An 18,571-nucleotide genomic window follows, 5' to 3' on the forward strand; every position below is an offset into this window, starting at 1 on the left:
TTTTAATTTTGCAGAAGACCAGGGGCCTCGTGTATAAACGGTGCGTACGCACAGAAATGTTGCGTACGAACGTTTCCATGTTCAAATCGTGATGTATAAAACCTAAACTTGGTGTAAAGCCACGTACATTTCCACAGTACCTCATACCCTGTCATATGCAAGTTCCCTGCTCGGATTTGCAGACTGGCGGCACCCAGCATCCAAGCAATGCTACTGTTCCTGTGTGGTTTATCTTTCTTTTTCAGACCCACATCCCTGACGCGGCTTTATAAATACACTGAAATTAACTGCATATTGTTTATTAGTTTAATGCATCTGATTGTAATTAACCTGTAACAATATAATGGTCCACAGAATGGTCAAACTATTCTAAATACCATAGCTGCTTTAGCGTTGTTACTCTCACTGCACCACCTTCTTCTTCTTTCAGCTGCTCCCGTTAGGGGTTGCCACAGCGGATCATCTTTTTCCATATTACTCTCACTGCACCACTCGGAGCAGCTGATCGGAAAGAGAATTATCGGTATACAGCATCAAGCACACGCTGCCTCAGCCATGCTTCTTATTTGAACTGCTTCTCACACGGCAAACACTTCCAAACCTTTACTGTACGGATTTAACGGTTCAGAAACAGTTTCATCGCAAGAGATCTAAACGCAATCAATCACTCTATCAACTACTCCTTGTAGAACTGTTTGTACTTATAAGTACAATTACCTCTCTGTAAACTTGCGATACAATTATAATATTGCACAACCTGAGCCACTTTATAAAGCGCGTATTTATATATGACGATATCATTTTTAATATGAAATGCAGCAAAATATGTTTATTATATTATACAGATAAAACTTTAACTTTATTTAAATAATCTATATTGTTAATAATTAAAGGACACGGTGTCGCTACGCTAGCAAGGATCTGGCGCTCCGTTCACGGGTTGTGCCTGCCTCGCACTGTATGCTTCACTGGGACTGGCGTGAAGGATAGAATAATTAAACATTTACTACGAAGATATTTCAATGTTCCTTAAATGTTTTGAAGAATCGACGTTATAAGCTTACAGATGGCTTAACATCTATTACAGAGCAGATTGTGTGGCGATTGGGTATTTGGGGAAAGAACAGGAAGGACAGGAATTGGACCTTAGTACGTGTGAAAGAGACAGTACTGCTACAATAAATTATTTTATCGAAGGTCGCTCACAATCGAGGTGCCACCGTGTTCCTATGTTTAATAACAAGCTTTTAACTCCTATCATCATGAAAATGATATCACGTATACATCTCAGTATTTTAGTTATTCAGAGAGCTGTAATATCATGAATGTAATGGATTCTGTGTCCTGTCGGAGGTAGAGAAAGCCGGTTTAAGAAGCATGTAGTGATTCACACACATAGAAGATCAAATACAAAACAAAGCATTTAATGTGCTACTTTAGTTACGATGGGATTTGAGAAACTAGTAAATTAAACAATTTTAAGATTAAGTTTATGATATTCTACTTTAATGACAAAATAAACTACATGATTAAAGTGGAAATTTCAAGATTAAAGTTGACATTTCGTGCTTTTCCCCCACTGTGTGCCTTTTTTTTTTCTCTTTACCCAAATAAGCTTTCATATGACACTCAAGACGGTGGGCTACGACTCGCCTTTTCACGCCGACTTTGATATGCGACTTCTTTTTTATTTCGGGCCCTGTGCGACTTTGTGAACTTGAGCTTTCGAGTTTCTCCAACACGCTATGTCACTCGATCAGCTTCCTTTTCTTGTTTATACCACTGTTTAAACCACCAAATAGTACGTTTTTCCTTGCCTTCACTTGGTATTCGCTGAAATTGTTCTATTTTTACTTGTGGTTTTGCCATTGTTTTTTCACAGAACGCTGAGCTTAAGGGCTATTTATATTGATTTACATATTCAAAGAGGCGTAATTTTGGGAGGACTTGGGGTGGGATAGCAGGCGCGTGAATGTGCGTTACTATTCATGCTGATCGGGAAGAACGTGGAAGTTTGCGTATACACATATACTGCATCTGGATTTTTCTGTGTGTACGCACATTCCCGCTTTTGCGCTCATGCCATGTTATAGTGTGAGTTCTACGCATGGCATTATACATGAGGTCCCAGATATGTGACATGTTTATTGCTGATACAGTGCATGAAGATAGGCGGACAAAGTTGTTCCTTGCATCATTTAATACTGGAATTTATTTTAACCTCTTTTACAAAATCTAAGATCCAGCAGCATTAGAAAATGGACAGAGAAAAAAAAAACCTAAACAAAATTGGAAAATTATTTCTTAAAATTGCATCCATATGTGAGAATAGACAAAAATCTATATACAGATGTCTTAGAATCAAATGAATAAACCATATATTGGATGTTGCTTAAGCTCAGTGTTTAACATTATGAACAAGTTTATTTGACACAGATCTACAAAGTTGAAAGTTTAACAGTTCTTAGATATTAAATATTCATCACAAAATAAGTTATGCTCAATTGTTATGTTTATTCATTTATGTATTGTTAAATCTCCATATTTCAGTTCAGGGCTGCTGGGTAACAGAGCCTGTCCCAGCAGGAGGGAGTCCTGAACAAATCACCTGTCCAGTATTAAATTCAATCATGCATTCATCCATACTAATGCTACTTAATACTTCAGTGCAGAATTGTCCAAATAATGCTTCAGAAGTTTCATACAGTACAGTTTCTTTTAATACTGCTGTTATTTAGACAGATGGTTGTAAGTAATCAGAAAACATTTGGACATCCATAGGAGCTGTTTGCATTAACTTTCAATGCTTTATTAACTTAAAGAACTGCAGAAAAGCTTCAAGTTATTAACCTATTCATTGTTACCTGAAAAAAGTCTTTATATATAATTCTGAAATTCCGTTATTTTTCAATATTTGGTAACTTAAACCTTTTCAACTGTTGTCAGTTTACCATTTATCTTTGTAAAATTTCAGGTTAGTCACTAGACTTGAACTGCTAAAATTTCAATAAAAAGTGGAAAAACTGAGGTGTTCTAAAACTTGTGACCAGCAGTGTAACCCATGCAAATGTTAATTTGGCACTGAAACCTAATGTTTTACATTTTAAGTTAATTGTTTTTGTCTTGTTAAGTGTACCATGACAATATACTGAATAAAACTTGGCATAGGAAAAGTATGGATGAATGAATATTTAGGTGTATTAACTTTACCTCTATGATAAAATATTTCTAAATAATAATTTTAAACGTAGCAGGTAAAGCACATAGTCAGTTGGTTTTGCTAGATTAAAAATCAATGATTCAAATGAAAAGTTAATTATGTCTTATAACCTGTTTGGTTTTTTTCAGGGTCTCAGGAAGCGAGCTACAGCTGTACTATGCCACACACAGGAATTACCATGATTTCTTCGAAGAAATTAACAGACGTGGAGATACTTTTTATGTTGTGTCTTTTCGGCGAGTGAGTAAATTCATTTTATTTTAGTTTAATTTTCATGTGAGGTATATTATAGTGTTTCATTCAAGTTTTCAATATATCACTTAAAGGCACATGTGGTGGTTATGCTGTATAATGGACATTTTCACTCTGGTTAGTCTTGAACCAGATCACAAGGAATTGAAAACATTGAATTTACAGTATGATTTAATTCAGAATCACATTCACATTAAGCAAACCCAATGACTTAGCATGCATGTTGTGATCTAGGCACAGTTGGCAAATTTATAGAAGGCATGTTTGAATTGCTGATGAATCTTAGATAAAATTGTGCAGACTTTCTATACCTATAAGAAACTTAAAAATAACTACATTAGTGTTCCTTTATTGCATAGGGTTGTTTGGCTAAAGGCCCAAAGAATGTGAGCAGCTGGGTGTATTTTAGTATGGGCCTTATATACATAATAACCTAGTAAATACTATTAATCAAAGATCAGGTATTTATTTGCATATTCTGTACTTGATGCCTTATTCACAGCTTGGGCAATTCATGTGAAGGGTCAGTGCAACTGCAGACTTGCTTTGTAAGGTTTTTGGGAGCTTACTTGGCCTACTGAGTCATGGTACGCTTGAGCTTTTGCACCGTTACTAGTGACAGATTAAACTGATCAAGGTACATTCTCCGTAGAAAAGAGGAACATTAAACATTTGTTGCAAGTTTTTGTATTATTGTTCTATCTAAATAACTTAGTATTTAGGCTGAATTAGAATATGAGGCATAAACTAGACAGTTCATTTCTGAGATTAAAAAAGGAAAATGGTGTTGGAGTCAAGAATGGTACGATCTAAAAGAAGGAAATTGTAAGTAGTGTTATCAAACAGTTGTGAGTTTGATCTATCAAGAGAAACCCAGCATAACCCAACACATATTTTTTCAACATAATTCATATTAAAATATTTTGTCAACATTTTATCTTGTTTGTGCAAACACTTTTCTGTATCAAGCTCAGAATGCAAGCTTTTTAATGGAAGAGTTAGGAAGAGGGAATGTAGAATTATTCTTTATTGATTAATAAGGGAGATGCAAAAGAGTAGTAAGGGTCAGTTTTTCTAGAGAGGAGATTAACAAGCCAAAAAGGATAAGCAAGATGTAAGGCATCATCAAGGCAGATAATCAAGAAATTAATATATCTTACAGATTTGTATTTAAGAAAAGGAAAAATAAATTGCTATTTAATAATACATCTTTAATTTTAAAATAACAGATGGGATATGCCAAATGTACTGCAAGGAAATCTAAATATGGCTGCTGTGAATACCACATGTCATGCGTGTGATATTATGATGGCTTCAAAAAATGGCACTGATCATGGCAACAGAAATGACAATAAAAATCTAAATCCAAAAGAAACAAAATTTGTTGACATTAAATAATTGTATCAAAGTTACTTAATTCTTAACATTATAGAGCTGACTTGTTTTTTCCATCATTGGCTTAGCAATTCCCATAGATAGCCCTTCATAGTTACATGCATCCAGGTCTAAACAATTTGGGTTGGGTTTGACAGTTCCTCAAATCTACAGTTTCACAGTGCAGCTTGTGCCACCTGTGTAGTGTGAGCAGGGGCACTGTCAGGAAGCAGAAGGGAGGTAATTGTAGCTTTATCCCAGTTGTTGCAAATCAGTAAATCAGTGTCTTATTGACCTGTTATGTGGGTCTTTTGAGGCATATAATCACTATGGACTGCACCTTCAATATTGTAAAAGATTCTGTGATATTGGTGGCACTGGCTTGGACCTTTAATTTCTTTGGTGTCAGAGAATAACCATTGTTTGTCTCTTCAAATAATTCATACAGATTAATCTAATTTGCATTCCCAGTTATGATGCACATTTTCATATTCTCTCAGGCTAAATTCATTAGCTCAGGATACCTCCTTAGAATGTTGGAAGTGATAATGTTGCATTTCAGAAGTCTGCTCTTACTTTGCAGCTTATGAGAATTTGCAAACTGCACATGGGCAGGGCCCATGTTAGGATTCAAACACAGAACTATGAAGCAGTGAACAGCTGACAGTGTATGTGTCCAAAAAAGAAGTCTGACTGCATTCTCGGTACCATTGTTCGCATATTAAAGTGTCAGCATGGCACTGCCAGATCTAAACACTAGCATGGAGAGTTGCTTGAGTACTAAAGTGTCTGCAGGTGGAAGGTGTCATCGCACTTTTTGTAACTGATATTTTCCTAAATAAGGAGTGGCATTGCACATGTACTTTGTCAGCATGCCCATATCAATCAAACACAAGAAGCTCTGCGGTCTACTTGTGTCTTTATGCTGTGGGAAGATAAGTAAATAAATATAAGTAAACAACATTTGATGTGGCGTTTATGTAACGTATACATTTTTTTCATGTAAAGACTATCAAGAAACATAATTGCAAATGGAACTTTGCACAATACCTTGGCAAGCTCTGTAAGCCCTTCTGTTTTGTTGAAGGATGTGGCAGATTCATTGGCAGGATGCCATCTTTTGTCTTTCCTCCTGGTGCATCTGGATTGTTCTTATGTGTGAGTGGAAGTTTCTTGCGGGGAGGGCTTCTGTTCTCTTTCTCTGATGCAGAACCAACATCCTCATCTGAGTTCACCTCTGTTATAGCACGTCTTTATTTGAAAACAACAGTGTCAGATCGGAGGGAGTGTGAATGTAACTGAGAGAATTAAACTGAATTAAAAAAAAACAAAAAAAAGCCCTAGCCTTAACAAGTACCAAAAGTTTACATCGGCTGTTACAGACTCAAATTAAATGTATGTTTTTATTCTCTAATAGTAACAATAACTACATTTCATTCACAGTAAATCTAGGAAGAGCCTGGAATCGAACCAGCAACCTCTTGATTATAAGTAGGCAGTTCTTACTGCCGCACCACCCAAGGGGTCGTGTCAGCGTCGTACCCTAACCTGATTTCTTTTTCTGCAATTATATTCTTGAATGAAAGCGTGCTTGTTTTGTTATACTTGTACCTTTTGTGAAAGTGTTTATTTGATATTTGAACTTCAGTCTTCACAGATTATACACTTCATGTCAAAATTTTGTCATTACTACTATAACATAAAAAAGTTTCTTTTAGTTATGTGTTCAACATTTCTTGCCTCACATTTCCTGTCATCCTACATTTACACAGATCATTGTACACACAGATATGTACAACACAAATGAAATGCATGTGTTCCAAATAACTGTATACTGTATTATTTACCCTGTACAACTCTAGGCACCTCACACCCAAGTAAACAGACTTGAGCTGGGAGAACTTTTTGTCCTACTAGAGCTGCGACAGTGGGGAGATGGAATAGTAGGTTGCTTACTGCTTGTGCTGATCGACACATTTGCAAAATAAAAGACGCTAATGTAGAGGTGCGAAGGAATTTAAGGTGGCCCAGGATTATGCGTTTTTTTGTAGCTTCAGGGATTCTAGTATTTAAAGAGTAACAAAAATGGACAGAGGTTTTAGTCAGTGCCTCGAGTAATATGGAATGCGCAGTGCCACTTATTCTTGGAGACTTGCATCAATATTTGCATCTGAACAAGGAGTGCTGCTGCTTAAAATTCAAGCACACTGCAGAAGAATAGGTTAAGGGGACATCTTAAGTTCAATGTTATGCCATCCTGGTATTTTCCTGTTTCTTGATAATTATACTCCCACTTTCTCTTTTTTCTGAATGAGGCTATTAACATTTAGATTTTTTTTGTGTTTCCACCTTTTTTTGTTTACATTTGCATTTTTTTATTTGCTTTGTATTTTTGTTTTGTGTTTTAATTTTCCTTTATAATTCAGTTTGTTTTAATCTTTTTTGTGCTCCAATTTTTGTCTTTGCATTTTCTCATTTTTGTTTTTGCATTTTGCCCTTCAGGACCACTGTGGTCTACACCAGGGGTCTCCAAACTTTTCAGCCCGAGGGCCGCATTAAGTATCAAACAGCAGTTTTGGGGGCCGAATAAAAAAGAATCAAAACATAGATGTTGTTTTTAATTATTTATTTAATATTTTATTCAGTTATTATTTAATAACACATTGATACACTACACAGGAACACCTGTAATAGTGGGAATGGTGAAATTGTTTACTGGATGCCAAAATAGCAGACATTTCTGGCTTTAGATTTGATGTCCCTAACATCAACAGTGACCTGAGATTATCATCAGACAAATTTGTTCTCAAATTGTTCTTCACGTATTTCATTCTTGAAAATGTTTGTTCACACAAGTATGTTGTTCCAAAGATTCAAAGGTACCATGATGCAAATGTTTTGACATTAGGAGAGTCTTCCTTGGGAAAAAACTGGTAAAAACCCACCAGTCCTTCTTTGAACTTGTCCCTAAGGAAGTCATTTGCTTGCAACTCAATGACCTCCAGCTGCAGTTCATCTGGGCAACTGGCCACATCTGCTTCAAATGGGTTTTGAAACAGTCTCAGTTCTTCTGCCTTTGAATCCCAGTCAGAAAACCGCTCCTGAAACTGCAGCTGGAGGTCTTTGATGATCTCGCATGCAAATGACGTAGGGAACTCAGCTGTTGCTTCAGCCATGAAGACCTTGCACTGCTGAAAGTGCGTCAAGTTGTTGGCCTGTACTTGTTCCAAAAACAAGACAAGTTTAGATCTGAAGGCCTTTAGGTGGGTGTATAGATCAGAAACTAGATTTTCCTCTCCTTGTAGTTTTAGGTTCAGAAAATTTAAATGACTAGTTATGTCTGCAGCAAAGGCCAATTTCCATACCCACTCTTCATCAGATAGTAATGGCTGTGGCTTGCCTTTACTTTCCAGGAAGTCACCAATTTCCTTTCTTAATTCAAATACTCTGCTCATAACTTTCTGACAACTTAGCCATCTTACTGCTGTGTAATGTGGTAAATCTTGCGATTCTGTGTCAGTATCTTTCACCCTGTCTCTGAACTGTCTATGGTTGAGCCCATGTGACCTTATTAAATTCACCATCTTCACCACTGGATTCAGTACACTGCTAATGTTCACATGTTTAGCATACAAAGCTTGCTGGTGAATAATACAGTGCAGGAACATTGGTTGTGGAATGTTTTTCTCATTACATATCTGCTTCACTTGTCCAACCAAGCCTTTCTTTATGCCACTCATGTTCTTTCCTCCATCAACAGTCAGGCAACTGAGGTTAGGCCAGTCCAAGTTATAATCAGCAAATATTTTTTTCAATTCATTGAATATATCCTCTCCAGTAACAGTGCCATACATGCTATGTAGGGAAGTCAGCTTTTGTGTTATGTTCATGTCTTCACCCACACCTCTAATGAACACAAACAGTTGAGAGGTGGAACAGCTGTCCAGCGATTCATCCATTGCAATTGAAAAACGTCGAAACTTGCTTGCATTTTTCGCTATTTGAGTCACAATGTTTTCACCCATGTCTGCAACATGGCAGGCAATGGTATTTGCACCCAAAGCTACATTTTTAAATTGTTTTGACTTTTCTGGGCAAAGTTCCTCAGCCACCTCCAACAATCATTCCTTCACTACTTCACCATCTGTAAACAGTTTGCCACTTTTACCCAGGACGTAGGCATTTATAACTGGCCTTAGTTAAGGATTCATTTTTATTTAAGGATGTACTGAACAATGCCCTCTGAGATTTGAGTTGATTTTGTAATTTAGAAAATTTTTCGGCACGAACTTTACCCTCCAACTGTGCATATTTCTCCTGATGTTTGCTTTGATGATGACGGCGTAGGTTGTATTCTTTCATCACAGCCACGGTTTTGTTGCAAATCACACACAATGCTTTCCCGCTGGATTTGATGAAGAAGTATTTCAAACTCCATTCTTCTTGAAATTGCCGACACTCATCGTCTCTTTTTCTTTTCCTCTTCTCGGCCATCGTTGGGCACTAAAATAAAGTGACTTCAACATGAATAAATAGTGAAACTGAAAGTATCTTGCACACAATATCGCTCAAAAAACCTGACTATGCGAACTAATTTTGTCGCAATTATAGCAGCAAATGACCCAAAACAATTTTTAAAAATTCTTATGATTTATTAAGTTAAACTTACCTGAATATAGTCTGCAAATATATCCACTTATGGTAGAGAGATTGTTGCTTTTAATGTTTCCTGTTCAGAATATTTGGAAAATTCTTGTTAAACTAACGACATTCCCAATACTTTATACACACTGGTAAGTAATTACACGAAGGAAATTATCACTAAATAAAATAGAGTGCAACATGTTTCGCAATTAGACGCTAACTGACACCAACACCTCCTCATCGCAGCAGTCAACCACAACTGGCAAACTTTGATCAAAATAATCAAGTCTTGAACAAGCAGCAAAGCATTTAAAAACTCTGCCACTAGATGGCGTTATATCATCTCATTGACTGTGAACAGAAGTAGAAAAAGTAAGCAGCGAATAAGGTTTTGCAATGTAGTGATCGGCTGAAAAACATAGCACACTACTGCGTGTCTCTATTTTAATTCGGTAAAAACGTAATGTCCACGTAAGTGCCGGCTGATCTTGGCAGGATACACGTAACTTTCCATAATTTTTTTCCGTAGATAAAAAAGTCTCCACGGGCCGGATGAGAGGGCCTCGGCCCGCGGGCCATAGTTTGGAGACCCCTGGTCTACACCATTGTTTTTCAATTTTCCCATTATAATTTGCTCCATAGTGACAACGTTTTCCTATTGCGCTTGTCCAGACCTTGGCTTATCTTTAAAAGATGCCTTGCTGCAGCTTATTTCTTGATTGTGGCATATAAAGAGAACCATTATGAGACAGAATCGCCAAGTGGCAGTGTAATACTTAATTTTACAGTTGTTCAGTTTCACGTTGATTTGATTCTGAAACATAAAACATTTATAATAAAACCGCAAATGCCAGAAACTTGTAAGTCACATATTTTAGGACCCAGGAACAGTGTATCAGTTACAAGCCAGAACCATAGAATACCTCATTCAGGATTATGTCCGAAATTTTTTCATCACCACCTTAAACATAATGAATATAACTAAAAAGGAACAGAATAGATGACTAAAGTTAACCAGTTCATCTGAATTAATGTATTTTATAATTTTGATAATTTGTAAGCAAGAAATTGCATATGTTTTCCAGTTTTAACAGTTTATGCAGACTTTATTATATCTGTTGATCAAATAATTGTTAGTGTCCTAATGACTTAATAATAATAATAGCGATAAAGATGAAGTGACAGATGCAACTGCTTATGTCAATCAAACAAAGGCAAATTCTCATTAATTCTCTGCAGCAGACACTGAGCCCGTAATGAATGAATCTGGTCACTAGAAAAACAAAATAACAAAATATTCCCAAATAAATAATTGCATGCCAGTTGAAATCGTAATTGCATGCCAGTTGAAATCTTAACTAGACTCACTGTAACATTTGTACCTTTATTCAAATGATTTTTAGCTTATTCAATTGAGTGTTTTCTTTTACTTTAATATACTGCCTGTTATGTTTTAAATGTGTTGTTCTGAAATGTAATACATCAGTTTGTTTTTGAAACACTAGAGTTGTATTTAGAAGAAGCTAGATGAATATCTGGTGAATAATTTAGATTGCTTATTTTTTATATCGGTGTTATAAAACAGTATGCCATTTTAGTATCTGTTGAAGAAAAAAATAATTTTATAAAGGAATACTCCACCCAAAGTTGATATATTGTATATGTTATTTAGCCTGTGTGTTTTATATTGATGACAAAGGAAACTTTTTAATCTCACATTTTCATGGAGATTGAAGATAATAAAGTTTATGAAATAGTATAACCCAACAGTCATCTGTGCTGTACAATGAAAAATGGAGTGAAAATCATTCATAGGGAAAACATTTTTTTCATTACTTGTGTCACATAATCAATGTGTCAGTTATTTGCTTACAACATGCAAAACACATGCATTTTTTGCTATAATACTGTTAAATAAATCCTACTGGGAAAAATCAGTGCACTTCATAAACAGCAGATGCAATTTTGGACCAATTAATAAAGGCAAGAGGTGAATCTTCCAGTTCAAAAGATCAGTCCCCCTGCATATGATGTGCACTGATTCTTCTGGAAGAATTTATGTAACAATATTTAAAAAAAGTGCCATTGTATACCATTGTTCATCATTGGCTGCATTGTATCCTAAATGTTTTTTTTATCTTCATTCTCCATTTAAACATGAAGTTAAACAATTTTCTCAATCATCAGTATAAAACATTTAGGTTAAGTATCTATGTATCTATATATAATTTATAATATACATTTGTAATATAATTTTTAAGTGGAGTATTCCTTTAATGTTCTCAATTTTCAGCTTTTTAGAAATTGCTTATTTGGCATTGCCGCCGTGTGTGAGTACTATACTGTAGGTCCAGTCCATCGAAGGGTGTACTTAATATATGTACGCACACCCACAAATGCAAGGCTTTTTTTAGAGTCACCTAAGCCATAATGCACATTTTAAGGGTTTGCAAAGCAAAGGAGTGCAAGCGAATAAGCTCATGCAGATACTCATTAAACTTTTAAATCTCACACAGATACTACTTAGGCCAGTTTAGTATTTGAACCGAGAATTCTGGATTCTATAGCCTTGAAGCATATCATGTTATATTATTTGTCCTGCAAGTCTGTATGTTTTTTTTAATATGGTTTTGTTCTAAATGATTAATGTACAGAGGTGTAAACATATCTTTTAAAAATTTATCTAGATAACTACACTATAGAGAATGTTGACAATAACTGTTCTAAGGAATTAGGGCAGAGAGCCTTAAAGTTTAATATCTTTTTATTAGACTTACAATGACAAGTCTATTGTGCTTGTTGGGACACTTGTCTGATATGCTTTAATGGTCAAGAGTGCATTTTCCTTAGTAAGTTAAGTGATGCTATTAGACAAGCTTAATTAGTTATTTTTTTCTTTTTTGTGGATTCCAAAGCTTTATAATTTAGACCTGAGGTTCATTATGAACTGAATGTTTGTAGGTTTCAGAATGAACCATTTTCATGTGAATTAACAATTCTGATTTCTAATTATTTACAGAACATGCAACTGTTTTTACCTGCACTACTATTAATAGACATAATTATAAAACAGAGCAGGTGGTCTTTGAAGCAGTACACTGGCATTTCAATAGTTTATATCATTGCCCATGTAAGTGAAAGACTGTATTTTATCTCAAAAATGTATTTTTTTCTTTAGAACACTGCTTCTTTTTTAATTGGGTTTTAAGACTCTAAGATGATTTCAGAATCTATTTAATTTTATGAATCTTTTATTATTCATTAAAATAGAATTGTCTTAATGTGTATTAAAGTGAAGTGAAGCTTTTTGACACCAGTTACTTTCAATTTTTTATTCTGACATGTTAAACTTTTTGTTTCCATCATTGTTTCTAATAAGTACAAAGTAGAACAGTTTATTTCCAGCTCCTGCAGCTTACTGTATCAGAATCATGTGATAAAACATCATGTCACAACAGAGTGCATTTCCAAGTACATAAATGGCGGCCATTCACTTGGTAACTAGAAGGTCAAACATAACAATAGTGCAGTGGCTCTTTTTGTGGTCCTGAAGGTCACTTACAGTTTGTCCTGTGTCAAAGGCGCTATATAGGGCCCGACCCGGCACAGACTTATGCAGAGGCACGTGTCAAACAAACAGGCTTTTATTAGTTTTCTTCAGCTGGAGGGCACGTCTTCCCCGTACTCCCCCCAGCCACAACACAGTCTCAAAAGCACAAAACACAGCTCAAACAACCCTTCCTGGCACCACCACTCCTCCCAGGCAACCTCGTCCTCTTCCTCCCGATTCTGGCCTCTAATGAAGGGAGGCTGGCCCGTTTTATAGCCCACCCGGAAGTGTTCCAGGTGCTTGACCAGCTGGCCCTGATTGCACCTCCGGGTGGGGCTGATAACTCGTCCAACCGGGTTGTTGGCTCTCGGCAGCACCCCCTAGCAGCCACCCCATCTCCCAACCAGGCTGTGGAGGACTCCATGTCCCATGGGGCCACGTGGGAGACGGGGAAATGAATAACGGCCGGGGAGGCTGCCATCAAGCGTCCTGGGGGAGGTATTGAGCTGTCCATGGTGGCTCCCCTGGAACATATGCAGCATGGGCGTCCCGGCCAGGCATGGGACCCGGCTGTCCGTCACACCTGCTTAAATCGTGCATAAAATTCTTGGTTTTCAAAAGACCAAATTAATAATTGCTCAGTTTCTTACTTTTGTCTTGTGTTTCATTTTTGTTTTTGAAACTTGTGCATTCCTCATAAAATAACTGCTGGAATCAATATATTCATTATTCTTTTGTTTTCAGTCATTCTTAATTGAAATAAAAGTGCTTGCCTTATCTATTAATATACATATATTAATCTAAGTATTCAAATGACCTACACCCATCCACCAAGTTTTCAAATACTACAGAAAAAAAATATTAGTATCTGCCACTATTGAATACTACTCGAGTGCATTCAGAAATTTGTATCTTTTATTTAGTTTCCCTTTGAAATTTTGACCATGTTGGAAATTTATGATTTTTTTGAAAGACAATTACTGAATTATCATTTGCAATCAATATATGTAGTGCAAGCAGCTGTTCATAAATAAAAACAGGCAAATGCAGCTGCTTTTTCACATGCAAGGCATCTAAAGTAGAAATGCTGTTACGGAAGCTTAATGCCTGATGGAATGAACAGAACGAGATCATGTTTCATTGTCTTCAGTTCATTTAACAGTCTGTTCCAGTAAAAGAGCAGACTGGCGCTGTGGGAGAACTTTATTGCCATGAGAATATGGAGCTGGGCCATTAGGCCTATTAGGTAAAATTTTCAGGATATACTTAAGGGTTGAGCAGGCTTTTTATTTCATAACCAAGAGATAGTTTGTTTTTTGTAGTTCATGGTTTAGTAGGATTTAGGATTTTTCTTTTTAAACAGGCATCTCCTAAAGCATTATCTGTTGTGCTCTGTTAAGTTATAAGTAAAATGTAGATTTTATATGTGTGTACTTTGTTTAATTCATAATAACCATTTATTGCAGAGAAAACAATGGTTTAATGAGAACAAGATTACATTCAGAACTCTTAGTAAAGGTGATTTGTCAGTAATTTTTTAATGAATTATTCATAATATTTTCAAAGCTTGCAATGGAACTGAATCAAACTATTGTGTCAGGAATTTAATTGTTAATCACCACATGAACTACTAGCAGACTTGCCGTCACCAGCAAATACTGCTCTATATCAGCTACTCCATTTGATTTGACTGCAGTTACATTTCTTTTAGCTTTTTCACCTTTTCAGCACCTAAGTTCTTCTAGTTTTGCTCTACACATCTAATGCATTGATGTTCACATTTTTCATAATCTGCTCTTCACTTTGCCTTCCACGTTTCTTTAACTGCCATTGACATTGTATGTAATGCAGCAATAAGTGTGTTTATATTTCAATAAAATGCAAAAAGAATTTAGAGTATAGCCTTTTGGCTTAATTAAATTATGTTGTTTTACTGTGCAGAATTAAATTATGTGAAAATCACATCGATTTAAAAACATGAACTCAAAGCAGCCAATATTTAATTTGCTTAATGTATCAGTTTGTTTTTTTGTCTTCTTTTTTATTGAATACTGGTGGCCCATTCCAAAGGTACACTTGTCTAGATTCTAAATTATAATAATTGTCCCATTTTGCAAATGATTGGTATCATTAATTTACATAGAAAATATGATTTAATGAAAAACAGAAGTAGATTTTTACTTTTTTGTTAGGTGTTCATTATGGTCAGTGCAGTCTCACACACAGACATAGAGAGTGAGCTGGACAAAGCATGCATTTTAAAGGCAGAAGATTGTTCACAAAAGAGCTTTGTGACATAAATTTAAGAAGCCTTTTGGGTATTTAAAATGTATATATGATAAGCAAGAACTAAACTCATTACTTGTGTTCAACTACAGGTTTACAGATTTTTTTATTTTCCATTTGTTTCCATCCTTCAAAGCTAATACAGTAAATAATGGAATGATTTTTGACAATATTTTCTGGTTGACATACTTTCACTTAGGTTTTCTTCATACTTTATATTCTGTGTTAAGATTGTATAGTTTTCCTTTTTATTTTGGTTAATTTAAATTTTGAATTGTACTTCCAACATCAGCTCATCTCTATACATTTTCACAGTGAATCTCTGTTTAAGATACACTTCTAGAGCTGTTCAGTCAGTATATTAAACGGTAGCTGAAATAACTCTGTCAGAGCTTGGTTAAATCAAAGGAGGTGGGAATGAGAAGGCTGGCTCACATATGTTAGTTATGTGTGACTTCTGCTGAAGTCAGCTTTTAGACTTTGATATTTTTGGATTGTTTGGATTGGATGCAGTATTAGTTTGGCAAAAATTGCAGTCAGAGTGCTGGCATTATGTATTTTTTCCAGTCAAATTAAATAACTTCCAGAAGTATTTTCATTTTCTCAGATGTAGATCATACTGAATCTTCACTGTGTCAGTCAGTTTCTAGAATTCTAAATAAAAGACAAAGAATCGGTGCGCATATATAAAACAGTGTGGTCATGTACATGTGCACCATAGTCCAAGGAAAGCTAAAATTCATCCTTTCAAGAATAAACATTTTATTTAAGCATGCTAGTTCTTATTTCAGCATATAGTGATCCTGACAGTCTGTCTCAAAAGGAAATGGTAAGAGGGAAAACAGCCAGACCGTTACAGTGCTTGCAGTATATCAGTCAACCATTATTATGAGATGGCCTTTTTATAGCTACTGTATATTTGGCTGATACCCTTGTCCATATTGATTTGCAATATCTGTGTACAACTGTTTACAGATTATTTTGCAGCTGAATCACAGCACCTTAAGTGACTTGTTTAGTGTCTCACAGTGAGAGAGAGAGGCAACCACTAAGACAATAACCATGTGGTTTAAAGCCCAGCCTTTGCCACTATACCATACTGTATAACCTGTCTTTTGTTCCTGTGTTTATTTTTTCTGCTGCCACATATAAACATTAGGTACATAATGCCAGAAGTATGCTGTTCAGATTGTCAATGTGTAGACTGTCAAATTTTCGTTGAAGAAGCCAGTGTATTTTGTACGTCCAAGGTCAATGTGTTAGTAGAATCAGGTCAGCTCCTTTACCATACAAAAATGACAGTTCTTGTATGTTCTGTTATAAAAATGTATACAACCTACACACCAAAACAACAATTTCTGTTTTATCATGTTGGCTGAAGTCAATGATAAACTAATTGAATATAACATTTACAAAACGATTGTACAGTATGTGGAGGTATGAGTGGTTGTTCAAGTTTATTGCAATGTGTTTACACAGTATAATGAAATTCTGACTTGCATGTTCATCATAGATTAGTGACAATGGTACTATACCAGTAAAATACAACATACATTAAATATGATATATTATGTATGGATTTATGGATGGATGGATGGTCGGTCCTGTACTGTTGTTTTATCAGAACAAAGAAGGTGGGAAAGTGACTGGGCAGGATAGTCGGGGTCTTAATTTGTGCTACTGTATTTGACTTTCGAAGGCAGTATAAGTTTTATATATCTTAAACAGAAAAGAGCTGTTTCATCAGTGATTTTCTGTGCCAATGTCACCACCCTTCGCAATGCTTTGAAAGCCTGAGCTGGGTTAGGTGCCCTACCACCTGTAATTATTGTGCATAGGTGGAGATATTTGGACTTTTCTCAGATGTTTAAATAAGGCATTGGTGAGCCATTTTCACGATGGCCAAGATATGTTTATACAGATGTGCCTAGGATGACCTGAAGTATAAGGGATCACACTCTGTGGATCAGTTGTGATGATATGTAAGCTGGAGGTGGTCCACAACTATCTAAAATATTCTGTTTAATATATCCGAACACCTACATTTTAAAGGATTGCATTACAATGAGAGTTAGTACCACCAGTCTGTTTTAAAAGGGATAGTCCAGAATTGTTTGTTTGACACAGGGAAATTGTTGGTTTTATTATTGTACTGCTGTTGTGAAGCATGGATGCCATCTTTAATGCATTTTACAACAAAGAACAAGTTGTGGTCTCATACCATGACAAACTGCAATACCTTAATAAAAAAAAGCAAATGGACAAAGAAAGGGGCAAAGAGATGGAATCAATACATTTAATCAGAATGCAAAGCAGTGGTATTTAAACATGTTGAGCTGAATTAACAATCTGGACCCATATGATGTGCTAGACAGGGAATGTACAAATCTCCCCAACTTGCCAACTCCACTCACATTGTGCTACTGTTTGTTTATTCATTTATCTGTTTCCAGTTTAGTTTTGAAATATGACATCTTTAATACAGCTGACTTCACTAATAAAATAATTTTTCATCAACTGGCAGTTTTATTTCATTAAAGCATGAATCTTAGGAGAAACTTATTCAATTTTGGCTTTATGATACAAAAACAAATGTGCAAACAATAATTGAAAAATAGGTATTCCACATTCAGCCTAGGGTTATACTATAGCTATTTTAGTACCCACACCATTGCTTTATAGTCCCACATGTCATAAAACTCTGCTGTAATACAGAGCTCTTTTTTGTAGTCCTTCTTTATTATTTGTTTTTCTCTTTTACTCTCCTGGTTTATTTGCAATATACTGTGATTTTTCAATAGTTTCATTGTAAAGAAAATGTGTTACTATTCATTTTTTTATTTTTCAACTTTCTTTGTTTTATGTGAACATATCTATTTTCCCATTGTGTTGTTGAGACCAAAATACTGGATTTTAATGTGTGTTTTGGTAATATTTTATGTGACGTGCAACTTAATGTATGTATGTGTGTATATATATATATATATATGTATTGTGAAAAACGCTTTATAGCGCCCGACCCGGCACAGACTTACGCAGAGGCATGTGTAAAAATCACACAGGCTTTTATTTTTCTTCACCCATGAGCGCACCTCTTCCCCGTGACCCACAGGCAATACACAGTCCCAAAAGCACTTTACACAATTCCACAAATAACTCTCCACCTTGCACAACCACTCCTCCCAGGCAACCTCGTCCTCTTCCTCCCGATTCTGGCTGATGAGATAAAAAGAGAAAGGTTAGTG

At 35.7% G+C, this 18,571-nt stretch overlaps 1 protein-coding gene across 3 annotated transcripts in view; it reads left to right on the plus strand.

Moving 5' to 3' along the window:
• Positions 1-18,571, plus strand: part of atf6 (activating transcription factor 6) — a 188,881-nt gene that overhangs the window by 125,314 nt on the left and 44,996 nt on the right. For all 3 annotated transcript variants that reach the window (XM_039734832.1, XM_039734830.1, XM_039734831.1), the window contains one exon: positions 3,349-3,460. In XM_039734832.1, the coding sequence (XP_039590766.1) occupies positions 3,349-3,460 (112 nt within the window). The remainder of the gene's footprint in view (positions 1-3,348; positions 3,461-18,571) is intronic.

This window comes from Polypterus senegalus, chromosome 14 (genome assembly GCF_016835505.1).
Source record: "Polypterus senegalus isolate Bchr_013 chromosome 14, ASM1683550v1, whole genome shotgun sequence".
NCBI classification, from domain to species: domain Eukaryota; kingdom Metazoa; phylum Chordata; class Cladistia; order Polypteriformes; family Polypteridae; genus Polypterus; species Polypterus senegalus.